Source organism: Phyllostomus hastatus, unplaced genomic scaffold, assembly GCF_019186645.2.
Source record: "Phyllostomus hastatus isolate PE091 unplaced genomic scaffold, TTU_PhHast_1.1 phas_scaffold_55, whole genome shotgun sequence".
Taxonomy (NCBI): Eukaryota; Metazoa; Chordata; class Mammalia; order Chiroptera; family Phyllostomidae; genus Phyllostomus; species Phyllostomus hastatus.
This window is the reverse complement of record NW_025334035.1, coordinates 3,596,124-3,610,947: the sequence shown is the minus strand read 5'-3', so window position 1 is coordinate 3,610,947 and position 14,824 is coordinate 3,596,124. Positions and strand designations below refer to the sequence as shown.

General features: G+C 53.2%; 2 protein-coding genes across 3 annotated transcripts; one reads left to right on the top strand and one right to left on the bottom strand.

The window, feature by feature from the left end:
• Positions 1-537: 537 nt before the first annotated feature.
• On the top strand, positions 538-9,231 carry DVL2 (dishevelled segment polarity protein 2). 2 transcript variants are annotated; one of them, XM_045824224.1, is made up of 15 exons: positions 538-952; positions 4,113-4,182; positions 4,499-4,644; positions 4,774-4,871; positions 5,006-5,141; positions 5,292-5,382; positions 5,527-5,596; positions 5,698-5,837; positions 5,918-5,994; positions 6,618-6,685; positions 6,851-6,979; positions 7,093-7,224; positions 7,367-7,546; positions 7,940-8,158; positions 8,281-9,231. In XM_045824224.1, the coding sequence occupies exons 1-15, from the start codon at positions 759-761 to the stop codon at positions 8,727-8,729; spliced, it is 2,199 nt and encodes a 732-aa protein (XP_045680180.1). In that variant the 5' UTR covers positions 538-758; the 3' UTR covers positions 8,730-9,231. The 2 variants fall into 2 exon arrangements, with proteins under 2 accessions (XP_045680180.1, XP_045680179.1); XM_045824223.1 differs by having other exon boundaries at positions 4,774-4,883.
• Positions 9,232-9,366: 135 nt separating this feature from the next.
• On the bottom strand, positions 9,367-14,734 carry ACADVL (acyl-CoA dehydrogenase very long chain). Its single transcript, XM_045824225.1, has 20 exons — positions 14,573-14,734; positions 14,404-14,479; positions 14,058-14,123; positions 13,901-13,973; positions 13,746-13,810; positions 13,504-13,638; positions 12,960-13,104; positions 12,561-12,690; positions 12,338-12,463; positions 11,768-11,966; positions 11,432-11,536; positions 10,913-10,999; positions 10,767-10,829; positions 10,561-10,662; positions 10,390-10,487; positions 10,241-10,313; positions 10,068-10,140; positions 9,908-9,980; positions 9,743-9,818; positions 9,367-9,668 (listed from the first exon to the last, which is right to left on the bottom strand). Exons 1-20 carry the CDS (start codon positions 14,617-14,619, stop codon positions 9,531-9,533), a joined length of 1,950 nt encoding a protein of 649 aa, XP_045680181.1. The 5' UTR covers positions 14,620-14,734; the 3' UTR covers positions 9,367-9,530.
• Positions 14,735-14,824: the final 90 nt, after the last annotated feature.

Sequence of the window (14,824 nt, the reverse complement as noted above, 5' to 3'; positions counted from 1 at the left end):
CAGATGGCCTGCGTGTTGTGAATAAAGCAGAGTGGGCTCTTTTGTGTTAATAGCCCTCACTGACTGTCCTGCTTGGGAGGGAGGCTTTGGAAAAGATACAGAAGATGGCTGGAGGTGGTCCTGAAACTTACCTCTGTTTAAAGTTCAAGCTGAAAATCACTGGGCTCTACGTCTTGCCCAGCAATTCTGTGGCCTTCATCGGCTTTGCACCGTTTAACTCCCAGTTTAGGACCCCACAACTCCACCCTCGCTGCACGCTTGCCCGCCTCGGCAAATCAAAGTTGGTTGGCAGAGGTGAGGGAGCTTCCCGCCTGAGGGGTTAAGGGAGGTGGGTATCGGTTGCCTGCCTTCTGAGGGCAGAAGCCAAGTTGGCTAGGGTACTCGAAGGATGCGGGGTGGGAGGGTACATTTGGGGGCGGGCCCTCCAGGTTTGGGGAACCATTGCTAAAAACGATCACGTGGTGGGGATAGGGGGCCTGAATCACGTGACGTGGTGGGACTGGCCTGGGTCACGTGACTTGGGAAGGTGGGCGGGGCGCTGAAGGGTGTTCGAGGTGGTGGCTTAGTCTGCGGCTGTGGGTCGTACCCCCACAGCCCCTCATCTTGCCGACTCCCCGCCTGCCTGCCTTTTACATTTCTCTTGTACTGGGGCAGTCCAGTCCGCGCTCGCACGTCAGTTTGCGGGTGTGCGCAGGCGCGGTAGGGGCGGTTAGCCCAGTTGGGTGGGCGGTGGAGCCGGAGAGCGCGCGGGCGAGACCATGGCGGGCGGCAGCATGGGGGGCGGTAGTGTCGGGGAGACGAAGGTGATTTACCACCTGGATGAAGAAGAGACTCCCTACTTGGTGAAGATCCCTGTTCCCGCCGAGCGCATCACTCTCGGCGATTTCAAGAGTGTCCTGCAGCGGCCCGCGGGCGCTAAGTACTTTTTCAAGTCTATGGATCAGGATTTCGGGTGAGCGCGAGGCCTAGACTGGGACAGATGGGGGCTGTGCTGGAATTCATTGGGCAATATTGAGAGGCACAGGTTTAGTCTGGGCCATACTGTGATTTTTCTGAGTTATCTGGAGCAGATTGTGGGCTCTTCTTTTTTAAAATAGCAAACTGTACTGTACTGTCTTGAGGCATCTTGGATATCCCAGGGCGGACAAGGTTATGCTTGGACAGACTGAAGCCCAAGGAGCTGTAGGAGGAAGACTGGGCTATACCAAACCATAAACCAGATTAGAGAAGATCAGGCTGTACTGGAATAGAGTGGGGCACACTGGTTTATTTTGGGATGTTCTAGTGCGTGCCGAGGTAGATCGATCTATCCTCTACTAGTGTAGCTAATTCTGAGCAGCCCTGTAGCACACAGGGTTATTGTGTGATACTGTGGAATCTCCTGATGTAGATTGGGCTTTACTGGGGCAACTTGAGACATTCTGTCCCATACTAGGGCAGCTAGAATTATTTTTGGACATTGTAATCTGTACTAATGTAGAGCACGCTGTTTTGGGGTGTTCTAGGCTGTAGGGTAGATTGAGCTATTCGGGAGAAACTTGGGCCATTCTGATCTCTACTGGGTTGAATTGGTTGATCTTTGTATTGGGGCCTAGTTTTTATTGGAACACTGAGTACTAGGCAGGCAGGGCTTTAAGTGTCTAAGCTAATACAGACAGCTGTGTGGGGATATTCTAATCTATATTGGTGCAGACAGCTGCATGTGCGGACATTCTAGGCTGTACTAGAATAGATTGGGCTATCCTGGGGTAATTTGGGACATTCTGGGCTAAACTGCAACTTTAAATAATGCAGAGTAAGCCCTTTTGTGTTGACAGTTTTTGGTATTGAACCCTCTGGGGTCCTCAATCTCAGCTCTTGAAGGCAGGCTGAATTAGGCTGGGATGGCTGGGTTCTAGGAGAGCCTAATCGACCAGGCTCTATCTAGAAAGATTGTTGGCCATTGGGAAAGTGGTACTGTCTTGGGAGTTACCTTGGATTTAAATCAAGGTTCTATTTGTGAGCAGTGTAATTGGGTAAGCTTTAAAACTTTTTTTTTGCCTTGATCTCATCTGTGAAATAGAAATAGAGTGAAATGCTTAATATAGGTATAATTCATGGCACACGGTAAAGTCTTGGTCAGTGATAGGTGTTACAATATTGAGTCTGACTAGTCTATAAACTAGGGTATGGTAATACAGACAAATAGTTTGGTAGGCTTGGGCATGCTGAGACAGGTTGGTATTATGTTGTAAAGAATACTACATTACACAGACAGATTGGTGGTGACTGGGCTATGTTTGTGACATTGAAAGTAAATGGGATTAAGTTGGCATATATCCAGGCTTCTAGACCATATTAGGCTACAGGGTTAATCAGACAGGATGTCCTAATTTGAGGGTGAGGGTGTGTGTGGTGTGTGTGAAAGAGAGAAAGGGAAGGAGGGAGAGATTGATTCTGTTCAGGGCAGAGAGCCTTATAGTAAATGTGTATTCCTTTAGTCAACAAGTATCTGTTGATGTTTACAAAGTGTCAGGTCCTTTGTTGTGTGGCCAGGACATGGTGTTGAACATTAAAAGATTTCATATGGTGGTTGAGAAGAAGGGGTAAGTCCAGTCCATTGCAAGGAACCCATGGGGGAGGTAACCCCAGTGCTGGGCATTGGAGTCTGTCAGGTGGAACAGATTGCCTAGTGTAGAGTTTTGTGCCAGGTGAGGCAAAGAGGAATGGGAAGCTGAACCTCATCTCTCCTTGGGAGCTCTCAGCCTAATGGGAAGTCCCATTCTTTGGTCTAATGGGTATTTTTACTTAGGCAAAGATAGTTTGTTTGGGTAGCTCTCTGGAAGTAGGGGAAAACTAAAGAAAGCATAAGAGTAGAATCTTAGATGAGGACCAAAGATATTTTTTTGGGAAGGTGTGTGAGGAACTGTGTCGGGGTCGGAGGAGGCTGCCAGCAAGGCTCCTAAGGTTAAATAGATACTTGGGGCAACTGGGATAACCTTAGGGAATGACCTTTGAAATTTGGCTAAGAGGTTTGAATCAGACTCGAGGAGATCTTTAGAGGAGCATTGAGAGAAGGAGGAATAAGGAAAGGGAACTGAGTTTGGAGATATTTTAGGTGTAAGAGTGAAGTTTTTTAATGTGAGAGAAGAGGACTTGGACAGGGTGGGAGAAAGTCAACATCCTTGAACTGGATGAAGATTGGGAGAGCCCGTTTGGCTCTCTGAACAGCACCATGGGTGGTCAGCAAGATCAAGCACCTCATGAAAGGCGGCACTAAAGGAAGCCAAAAAAAAAGTGATTGATCCATTTTCAAAAAAAGATTGGTATGAGGTGAAAGCTCCAGTTGTGTTCATTATAAGAAATACTGGAAAAACTCTAGTTAAGAGAACTCTAGAAACCAAAATCACATGTCTCAAGGGCTGTGTTTTTGAAGTGAGCCTAGATTACAGAATGATGAAGTTACCTCTAGAAAATTCAAGCTAATTGCTGAGGACATTCGGGGTTAAAAACTGCCCAACTGATTTCCGTGGCACGGATCTTACCTGTGACAAAATGTGCTTCATGGTCAAAAAGTGGAAGACCACAGTTAAAGCTCATGATGTCAAGACTACCGATGGTTATTTGCTTTGTCTGTTCTGGGTTGGTTTTACTAAAAAATGCAGCTATCCGATTTGGAAGACCTCTTAGGCTCAGCATCCACAGGTCTGCCAGATCTGAAAGGAGATGATGAAAATCATGACTCTAGAGGTGCAGACAAATGACTTGAAAGAAGTGGTCAATAAATTGATTCCAAATTGTACTGGGGAAGGCTTGCCAATCTATTTATCTGCTCCATGATATCTTTGTTAGAAAAGTCAAAATGCTGAAGGAGTCCAAGTTTGATTTGGGAAAACTTCATGGTGAACGTAGCCGTTCTGGAAAGCTATTGGGGATGACACAGGTACTCGAGTTAAGTGAACTGATGGATATGAGCCCTCAGTCCAAGATCTGTTTAAAATTCAGACTTTTAATGGTGACAAATTGAAATCCTATTTGTGATTTAGAAAAAAAGGAAGATTGGGAGAAACCTTGGGGATAGGAGTGGGGGGAGCTAGTCCAGGCTCACTGACCTTCATCCTGTCTCTCTGCAGGGTGGTCAAAGAAGAAATTTCAGATGACAATGCCCGCCTTCCCTGTTTCAACGGAAGGGTAGTCTCCTGGGTAAGGGGCCCAGCTGTGACGGCCCAGTCCCTCCTGTATTTCTAAGCTCCTCCAAGTCTTAGTCTGGCCTTGCAACCCAGTCCCTGATTAGTTGTTGGAGGTCCTAGCTCTTTGCTTCTCTACCTGTTTGGAGAGCCAGTTGGAGCCCCTCAGCCTTCTCCTTCTGGAGCCTCTAATGCTTGCTGCTGCTTTTTTTGTGTTTTTCTTCAGGTGCTTAGATCCTGTCTCTCCCTTTTCTAGTCCTTTCCCTTTCTCCCTTGTCATACGCCTCACTTCCTGGTAGAGTTTTTTTTTTTAATCATTTGTACCCTTCCAGCTTGTGTCATCAGATAACCCTCAACCTGAGATAGCTCCCCAAGCCCAGGAGCCTCGAACTGAATTGGCACCTCCAACTCCACCATTACCCCCTTTGCCACCGGAGAGGACCAGTGGCATTGGGGACTCTAGGCCTCCATCCTTTCAGTGAGTCCTTGAGATTCTTGAGTCCAGGGGTGGGAGGTGAGAAGGGAACCCAAGCTTCTTGGGAGGGGAAACCAAGGATTTGGAGCTCTGTCCCACTGACTTGGGTTGGCACCATCTCTGCCCACCTAGCCCTAACGTGTCCAGCAGCCGGGAAAATCTGGAGCCTGAGACCGAAACAGAGTCAGTAGTGTCTCTGAGGCGGGAGCGGCCTCGCAGGAGAGACAGCAGTGAGCATGGCGGTGAGGGGGGTTGGGCCCTGAGGTTGGGTAGACTGGAATTGGGAAGGGGTTGGATAAGACCCAAGATTTGATGAGGGTGAGGAACCTAAGGCCTGGTTCCTGAAGTTGCTATTCATACTCAGCTGGTGGCCACAGGCCCAGTGGCCCCTCAAGGTTGGAGCGCCACCTGGCTGGGTACGAGAGTTCGTCAACCCTCATGACCAGTGAACTAGAGAGCACCAGCCTGGGGGACTCCGATGAGGATGACACCATGAGCAGGTATGGCTCCATGGATCTCTCCCCTGGGCATCAGCCCCTTCTCCCCTGGGCATCAGCCCCTTCTTTTCCCTCCTTCAGCCAATCCTCTCATTTTCTCTTGGCCTATGACAACCTCCACCTACAAGTGCTCCCTTCCCAACCTCCTGACAGGTTCAGCAGCTCCACAGAACAAAGCAGTGCCTCTCGCCTCCTCAAGCGCCACCGGCGGCGGAGGAAACAGCGGCCACCTCGCCTGGAGAGGGTGAGAGGGTCTCGTGGGACAACTGGATCTTGGGGACGTTGGGGGCCTGGGTCTTGGTTCAGTGGATACAAGGGCACAGACAATCCCGGACTTGGCCCTTGGTTGTTGAAGGCAGTCTAGCTCCTTCCCCTTTTCCCACCACAGACCTCATCCTTCAGCAGCGTTACGGATTCCACCATGTCTCTCAACATCATCACAGTCACACTCAACATGGGTATGGAGGGAGCTGGGGACTGGGGGATTAGGGGACCTGGTCTCTAGGGCTTGGGGTCAGGTGGCTTGGGCTTCCCCTCGTCACATGGACTTCTTCCACAGAGAAGTACAACTTCCTGGGCATCTCCATTGTGGGCCAGAGCAATGAGCGGGGAGACGGGGGCATCTACATCGGCTCCATTATGAAGGGTGGGGCCGTGGCAGCTGACGGGCGCATCGAGCCAGGGGACATGCTTTTGCAGGTGTGCTGGGGCAGGGCACTTGGGCAGGGGCTCTCAGCCTCTCCCACCCTGCCTCTGACCCACTTTCCCTCACTTTGCAGGTGAATGACATGAACTTTGAGAACATGAGCAATGATGATGCGGTACGGGTGCTGAGAGACATTGTGCATAAGCCGGGGTGAGCCTCTGAACTGGTCTCAGGTCTTCAGTCCTCTTGGCTTTGCCTTTTCACCTTTTTGTCTTATAATTTTAAAAAGTAGTACAATAACACTCATCTAAAAAGTACATGACACAAAAAATGTATAATGTAATGAGTAATTCCAGAGTGAATGAGTACGCCTGTCACCATTGCCTAGATCATGAAATAGAAGATTGCTGACACCCTAGAAGTTACCTTCAGTGTCCCTTCTGGCTCCCACCCTCCTCACTGCCCCAGGGGTAATCATGCTCCTGATTTTTTGGTTATTATTGTGACAAAATCTTCACTTGGTAGCTTTACCACTCATGCCTGTATCGTTGAACGGCATGGTTTAGTTTTACCTGTTTTGGGGGCTCTCTCTGAATGGAATTGTACATTGTGTACTCTCTTGTCTGACTCAGTATGTTTTTAAGAGTTATGCGTGTTGGTGAGTCATGTACATTGTGGATGGAGCCCTCCACCCTCCCTTTCTTGGGCCCAGCCATGTTTGTGTGCTTTTGCTTCTCTCCCTCTTTCTGTCCTTCCACCCCTTCTCATTCTAGGCCCCCACCTCCTGAGGTCTCTCCCCACGTCCTGCTTGACTGGCCTTCTCTCCCCCACAGCCCCATCGTGCTGACTGTGGCCAAGTGCTGGGATCCCTCTCCCCAGGCCTATTTCACTCTTCCCCGAAGTGAGTGATGCTCAGAAGGGTCTGCAGCTGAGAGGGTGGGAGGGCTGGGGTGGGTCCCAAGGTGATGGGGAATGGGTGAAGGAAGGTCAAATTGGTGTCAGGCCGGGACAGGGATGGCTCTGTGGGACTAGGAAGTGATCATCTTGGCGGCTTTCTGTGTTCCAGATGAGCCTATACAGCCAATTGACCCCGCTGCCTGGGTCTCACACTCAGCTGCATTGACTGGCACCTTCCCAGCCTATCCAGGCTCCTCATCCATGAGCACCATTACATCTGGGTCCTCTTTGCCTGATGGTGAGCTCCCAGGCCCGCCTCGTCCCCACTTCCCAGAAGGCCCCTCAGCAATGTTGTGACCCCATCACTCCTTGGAAGTGGGCTCTGCCTCTGACTCCCTCCTTCTCTGTCAGGCTGTGAGGGCCGAGGCCTCTCCATCCACACAGACATGGCATCTGTGACCAAGGCCATGGCCTCTCCAGAGTCTGGACTAGAAGTTCGGGACCGCATGTGGCTTAAGATTACCATCCCTAATGCCTTTCTGGGTATGGCCGGGCCTTGGGGGGGTGGCATGGGAAGAGGGAGCAGGACAAGGAGGAGGCCAAAGGTGGGAATGGCCCCAGCCAGGGGTGAAATAGAAGTCGAGGAGGAGAACCTGAGGCCTTTTTCTGCCCTGGGTGGTTCCAGGTTCCGACGTGGTTGACTGGCTCTATCATCATGTGGAGGGCTTTCCTGAGCGACGGGAGGCCAGAAAGTATGCCAGTGGACTGCTCAAGGCAGGCCTTATCCGGCACACCGTAAACAAGATCACCTTCTCCGAGCAGTGCTATTATGTCTTTGGAGACCTCAGTGGTGGCTGTGAGAGTTGTGAGTGCCCTCCAGAACCCCAGACCTTGCTCAGAGAACAGCCGGAGCATTGAGCAGTATGTGCCCTGCACTAGGCCCTGCACTGGCCCAATGACACAAGTCGGGGCTAACGTACCCCAGTGTTGTGCTGGACAAGTTGTGTACCAGGCTCAGAGCTGTGTCTGCTGGGGGCAGGAGCACCTTTTTCTGAGTCTCATAAAAGCATATGGGACTTGTGGTAGCCCTGGCTGATTTCCTGCCCTGGTAGCAGTGGCAGGTGGGGAATTTTAAGGCCCTCGTTTTAACCCCCATCATGGGTGGTCCTGAGGAAAAGGTTCCCAGTTCCTCTACATTCAATGCCTTGGTGTCCTGGCCCCTTGAAGCAATGACTCAGTCTCTTTACCTCCTTTTCAGACCTAGTCAACCTGTCTCTGAATGATAATGACGGCTCCAGTGGGGCTTCGGACCAGGACACCTTGGCTCCTCTGCCTGGGGCCACCCCTTGGCCCCTGCTGCCCACCTTTCCCTACCAGTATCCAGCCCCACACCCATACAGCCCCCAGCCCCCACCCTACCATGAGCTCTCATCCTACACCTATGGTGGAGGCAGTGCCAGCAGCCAGCATAGTGAAGGTAAGTAACTGCCAGCTATCAGTACAGTTGTGCGGGGGGAGGAGGCAAGGAACAGGGGCTAGGGAGGCTGAGGGACCCTGGGCTAGGGCTCAGTTGCCCCCCCCTTCCCTCTCCCCCAACAGGGAGCCGGAGCAGTGGGTCCACACGAAGCGATGGGGGGGCAGGGCGCACAGGGAGGCCTGAGGAGCGGGCCCCCGAGTCCAAGTCTGGCAGCGGCAGTGAGTCTGAGCCCTCCAGCCGCGGGGGCAGCCTTCGGAGGGGTGGGGAACCTGGTGGGACTAGTGATGGGGGCCCTCTCCCTTCCAGGAGCTCATCAGGGGGTGTTCCTAATCTCCGAGCCCACCCAGGGCTCCATCCCTATGGACCACCCCCTGGTATGGCCCTCCCTTATAACCCCATGATGGTGGTCATGATGCCTCCACCTCCCCCACCTGTCCCTTCAGCAGTGCAGCCCCCAGGTGCTCCTCCAGTCAGAGACCTAGGCTCAGTTCCCCCAGAGCTGACAGCCAGTCGCCAAAGCTTCCACATGGCCATGGGCAACCCCAGTGAGTTCTTTGTGGATGTTATGTAGAGCCAACAGCGGGCCATCTTGGATCTCTACCCTTGGCCTGTCCTGTCAGTGCCTGGTGTTCCTGTCTTGTGATTGGAAGTCTTGTCAGTCACATGCTCATTACTCCTCCCATGGTGCCTGGGCTCAGCCTGTGGGCTGCCTGCTGCCTGCTAGGAGGTTACCACTGTGACTCTTAACCAGCAGTGCCTGGCTCCTGCCCCTTCCCTCAGGGGTGTTCAGGGGACCTTTGGTTATTTCTAGCTTTATTGTTATTTTGTAAGCCTTTTTGAAGGTTAAAATAGACTTTTCTACACTTCTAGGTTATTTTTTAGTAGGCATTTCCTCTTTTATATGAAGAATTCCTGTCTCCCGGGCCCCTTCTTTTAACCCCAAAATGTGACCTCCTACTCCATTCACCCAGTTGTTAGCTCTGTCCTGCTCCCCTGGGAGGAGGGGGTTGATCACCCTTGACAACAGTCAAAGGAACCTGGGGTATTTGGTATTGGGGCCATGTAGCTGCTTTTGTTATTCTATTTATTTTAGTTACTGTATAAAACACTAAATAAAGCAATAGGGGCAAATTCCCTATGCCTTTGGCTCCTTTCTTTGGGAGGGAGGCAGGCAGCGAGGGAAAGGGCTCAGACACAGTAGCAAAGCATGACTTGCTAAAGACTTTATTTGTAAGGCATGAGTGCTCCCTCCAAGAGCAGGCACAGTCCTGAGGCGAGGCCCCTTCGAGGCAGAGCCAGAGCCCGCAGGAAAGGGGCCTGGGCTTTGGCTTGAGAGAAGGCACGCTCCTGGTCAGGCCCTGGCTTGGAATATTCAGAAGCCAAGGGGGTTGCCAGTGACCACACCACCTCGTTCTACCAAGGCCTTGGAGATGCTTTTGAAGTTACGGAAGAGCTGCTGCTGGGGGTCAGACTGCAGAGCAGACATATTTTCCCGGATCCGGGCTGCAGCCTGGGGAGAGGGAAGGAAGGGTTCAGGACCATGCCTTGAACCCCCAACCTGCTCTTGACAACCCTGAATCTCACCTCAATACACCAGCTGTCACAGAGCATTTTCTCATGCTGGGCTGTGGGGTGGCCCTCATTCAGGGATCTTGAGGCTCTGGTGGGAAGCAGGAAGAGACAATAAGTCAGGGCTGTAACCCTGTCTGAGGACCCCCTGCAGCTCAGGCTTCCCACACTGCCTCTCACCTGGAAAGAACCACCACCATGGCATAGAGGTCAATGGCACTGTCTGCCAGACGCTGCAGCACAAACTGTTCATCTGTCAGGTAGATGGGATGGGGGGAGGGGTGTTAGTTGGAGGGAGAGGAAAAGGGGGGGCGGTGGGAATGCGGTAGGGTTCACTCACTGACAATCTCCTTTTTGTGTTTTATCAGCTTGGCCTCCACCACAGTGGCAAACTGCTCCAGAGCCTGTACTGCCTGAAGAGATGAGGAGGGTGCTCAGGGCTCAGAGGGGGGCATAGCCGCATTAGTTTCTGATGCAGGCCGTCCCTCAGCCCTCCAAGTCTTGACTGCTTACCAGTTCACCACTCCGACTCAACTCTGGATGGATGGTGCCACTGAGACTCAGGCCACTGCCCAGCCCTGCCCGCCTTAGAGGAAAGGAAAAAGTGAGTGGTTAATTGCCATACACTGACTGCCCTGCCCTGCTGCAGCCCCTAAGCTTACCGCCTCAGCTGTTTGCCTGCTTCGCCTAGCAGGAGGCCGGCATTCCCAAAAGGATTCTTCAGAGCTTTGCCAAGCCCAGAGAGTTCCTTTCCTTTGTCCTGTGGGGAGGAGGTCCAACAGTCAAGATTCCCTGTCCTCCCTACCTCGTCCCCTCAATTCTTTCCTCCTTACCATACAGCCCTGCAGAGCTACAAACAGACGGAGAATGTCATTCGTCCCCTCAAAGATCCGAAAGATGCGAAGGTCTCGGAGCACGCGCTCTACCCCAGGCTCCTAGCATGGGGAAAGACAAATCACACACCCCTGTTGAGCAAAATGTGTCTGCCTACTCCTCCCAGCCCAACTGTGGCTATCAAGGGCAGAAAACCATCCTGTACCTTCATGAAGCCCATGCCTCCCATAATTTGGATGCATTCGTCTGTCACCTTCCAGGCCGCCTCCTGGGGATAAAGAACCATGCAAGATTGGGTTTGAAGGCCGGCTCCCAAACTGGGTGTCCCACCCTGCAGACCTGGAACCTCACCGAGCCAAAGATTTTGCTGATGGCGGCCTCTATCTGGAAGTCTGTGGATCCCTGGTCCATGTTGGCACTCACCATATAAGCCATGGACTGAGGTTGCATGGTTGGGACATGGAAACGAAAAGGGCTGCATCAGATTTGACCCAATCACTCAAATCTCCAAGACCAGATCTGCTCCAGCTCCCTGTGGCCCTTGTCTTCACCTTCTAACTCCATGTCAGGGATACTGAAATACTTCGTCCCCTGAGCCAGTTCATCAGGGGCTTCTAGGCATTTGACTTCTTGAAAGGGGTGAAGAAGTAAGCGTGGGTGTGGGCATAGAATAAACTTCAGGTACCTCTGAAAAGCACCTCAGCAGATCAGCATGGTTCTCCCTCTTCTGCAGCAGCTGAGCTGACTATGCCTCCCCGCATCCCCTAGGGCATTGGTGTAAAGCTGGAGACCCACTGCCCCAGGTGCTGCTGGGAGTTGTAGTCTGACCCAACTGGGAAGGCTACAGGAGAAACCTGGGAGGATTCTCACCTCTGTCACATACTGCAGCATAGCCATTCGGGCCAGCTTCTCCTGGATCAGCCCAAAGTTGTGAATTTTCTCCCCAAACTGGGTACGATTTGCAGCATGGTCCACCTGGAAAAGGGCACCTGTGTTATCATCCCAGGGGAGGAGTTGGGCTGGGCTTTGGCCACAGCCAAGAAGGGTTCGGTCTAGGCTAGATAGGGATCTAAGTCAGCAGGTCTAGAGCTGCTGGTGGGGGAGGGGTCTCTGGTGGAGGGAGTGCCTGCAAGGGAACAGGGACACACCGGGGAGGGACTTGGTGTGACTTGGACTTTTAACTAGGGACTTAAGTAGGGTACTCACCGCCTTAGCAATGATGCCCTTCATGGTACCTGCAAGGGCTGCAGCCATGCCAAACCTTCCATTGTTGAGAATGTGCATGGCAACCTTGAAGCCGCCCCCGACCTCACCCAGCACGTTCTCTGATGGCACCCGTACTCCATCAAAGTACACCTCTGCTGTGTTCGAGGCCTTGATGCCCATTTTCTTCTCAGGGGGCCCACTATGACAGGGCAGGGCAGAGAAGCAGAAGTGTGTTCAACAAGTTGCAGGTAAAACTGTCCCTTCACCCCTTTCGAACCAGGAGGAGCTACTCCCAGCCTGCAGGCAGCAGTTCCCTGCTTTCCCAGAGTGCTGAGGAGGCCCAGCTCCCTCCGGCTTCCATGTGCCGGGCTCACTGGTTGTTGGAGCCAGAGCTTTAGATCTGTTCCATACGTCTTAATCCCAACAGGAACACACTGTCCCACTGCTTTGGCTTTTGCACACCCCCCCCCCCCCCGACACACACACAAAGTGCCCTGTTGACAGCCATCAGCTCTAGCACTCAGACTGCCCTCCTTCCTGGCTTAACCTTTCTTCCCCAAACCCACTCACTGGGTAACACCTCCAAAGCTCCTCTCCACCACAAATGCTGTGATCTTCTCCTTCACGACCCCTGTGGCTGGATCTGTAACTGGTGTTTTGGCAAAGACTGTGAAGATGTCTGCCAGGCCTCCATTACTGTAGAAAAACAAGGGCAGTCAGGGCATGGAGGACAGCAGTGTGGCCTGGAATTGGGCAGAGGTGAAGAGGAGGGGAGAAATGGGAAGAAGATTGCCTGATCCAAATCTTGCTTCCATTGAGGGTATAATATTTTCCACAGGGACTGGGCACAGCTGAGCTTCGGATGGAGGCTGCATCTGACCCACTCGAGGGCTCAGTTAGACAGAAAGCTGCAATAGTCTCCCCTGTTGGACAAGAGCTCCTTTATACTGGGCCCATCGCTGGATCTTCATGGGTGTTGAAGGCCCCCTCAGTGCCAACCCCCTACCCCCACCAAGTTAGCCCTTAATACCTCAGGCAACATTCAATTTCTTCCCGATTCTCTATTAGCACCCTGTCATGCCTTCCCAGAGTCTCCCTCAACCGACATGTCCAACTATGTGGTGGTCTAAGCAGCACGAGCCCGACCAAACCCAGGACACCACTAATGCCTGGGACTATTGGCCTGCCTTACCTGATGCCAGTTTGGGGAGGTATTTTTCTTTCTGGGCCTTTGTGCCAAAGAGCAGGATGCCTTTGAAACCGATGCTCTGATGGGCCCCCAGGGTGATGCCCACACCCAGGTCATGCATGCCCACGATCTCCACCAAGCGGGCATACTGGAGGGGAAACAGGCATTTGCTGTAACTGGCTGTGCAGACCTGCCCTTAGGATGGTGACCAACAGGGCAGGGCCTGACTTGGGCATTCCCAGGCGAGAGGAAGTGGGACCATGTCAGAGAACACTAGCTGACTGGTGTCCATCCCAGGTTTTGGTGGCTTCCTACCCTGTCAGGTAGTTCCTACCTTAGTCATTAGGATTTGGGAGCCTGGGTGAGGTCCATGGTCCTAGGGGACTGGTATGTAGTTCCGTGGTGTGTTTGCAAGGGATGTGTACTTATGGGGAGAGTCAACATCCCGCAGGTGCTTGGCAGACACCTTAGCCCCAACTGTGAAGAAGGAGCTGAACCAGCCAGCTTAGACTGGGATGCTGGGAAGTGATGGTGGGGGGTCCCTCACCTGAGTGTTGCAGAGGCCCACACCTCCCAGTTCATTGGGCACTTGCAGACCAAAGGCCCCCAGCTCCTTGAGGCCCTGCATAGTGGTCTCTTCAACCTGTTCCAGCGAGTCATTCTTGGCAGGATTATTCACCTCCTGGGGAAGGCACAGGACCCCACATCCAGGCTCCTTTAAAAGTCCTTACCATCTCTACCACCCTATCAGGGACCAAGCTCTATTCCCCAGGCTCAGTCATTCCTTACCTCGAAGAAACGGGACACAGGCCCTACCAGCTCTTTGAGAAACTGTGTCTGCTCCTCGTTGAGCACTGAGTGGGAGCAGAGACAGGCAGGTCAGGCCAGGTGGTCTGGGGAACCTGCCCTGCCATCCTTGCAGCTCTGGCTACCCCTTCCCTTACCTGAAGGGTACGGGAACACCTGATCTGTGGTGAGCTGGCCCTTGAACATCCCCGCTGCAAAGGACTTAGATTCCTGCAACAGAAGCAGGTTTCAGGAAGCTGGCTGGGATGGGTCTGCCCCGGGCTTCAGCTCCGCCCAGCATCGGAGGCTACATACCACCTTGGCTGGTTTTTCTCGTGTTGAGACCTCAGAGGAAACAGCATCTGACTTGTCCAGCACAGCCTGGGGAAAGGGATAGTTACCAAGGCTGGTGAAGGGGCTGCCGAAATGGCAAGGAAAGCAGAAGGGAAGAGCTAGGTGGCGGAAGGGCAAGTCTGGTGACCTTCCTCTAGTTTCATCACTGGACACCCTGGCCTGCCCTTTCCCCTACTTTTGGTGCCAGGTCGGTCGGCAGGTGATAAGCACCAAGAGGGAGACCCCTGTTGGCTGTGGCAGGGACACAGGAACCCAGGGGGGAACCCACCCCGACCGAGCTCCCCGCTCCAAGGTCGTCGTCACTCACCTGGGCCGCCCCACTGGCATAGGGTCGTCGGACTGGGTAGGGCTGGAGCTGCCCCAAGAGAGCACAGGGTCGGGAGCTGTGGGGAGTTGGGGTTCAGTCCTGGCCCGGTCCCCAGGCCCGCTGCCCCCATCACTGCTAGCACACACACACACACTTTCCGCCCCCGAACCTCAGCAACTGCCGCCCCATGCTTGGGGCCATCCTCGCCGCCTGCATTTCTGAACCACTCCGGCCGCCACTCGCCGGTGCTTCGAGCGTTGACCTAGCGCTCAGATCTGTTCTGCCAAAGTCTGGGTGCCTCCTAACCCCTGACTCATCCTCCACAATGCACCGGGAGGTGGGCGGGGCTTCCGGCCCCCGGTGCATGCTGGGGGCTGTAGTCTCGGAGCTCCCCCCGCCAGCCCAGCATTCTGGTGGACGT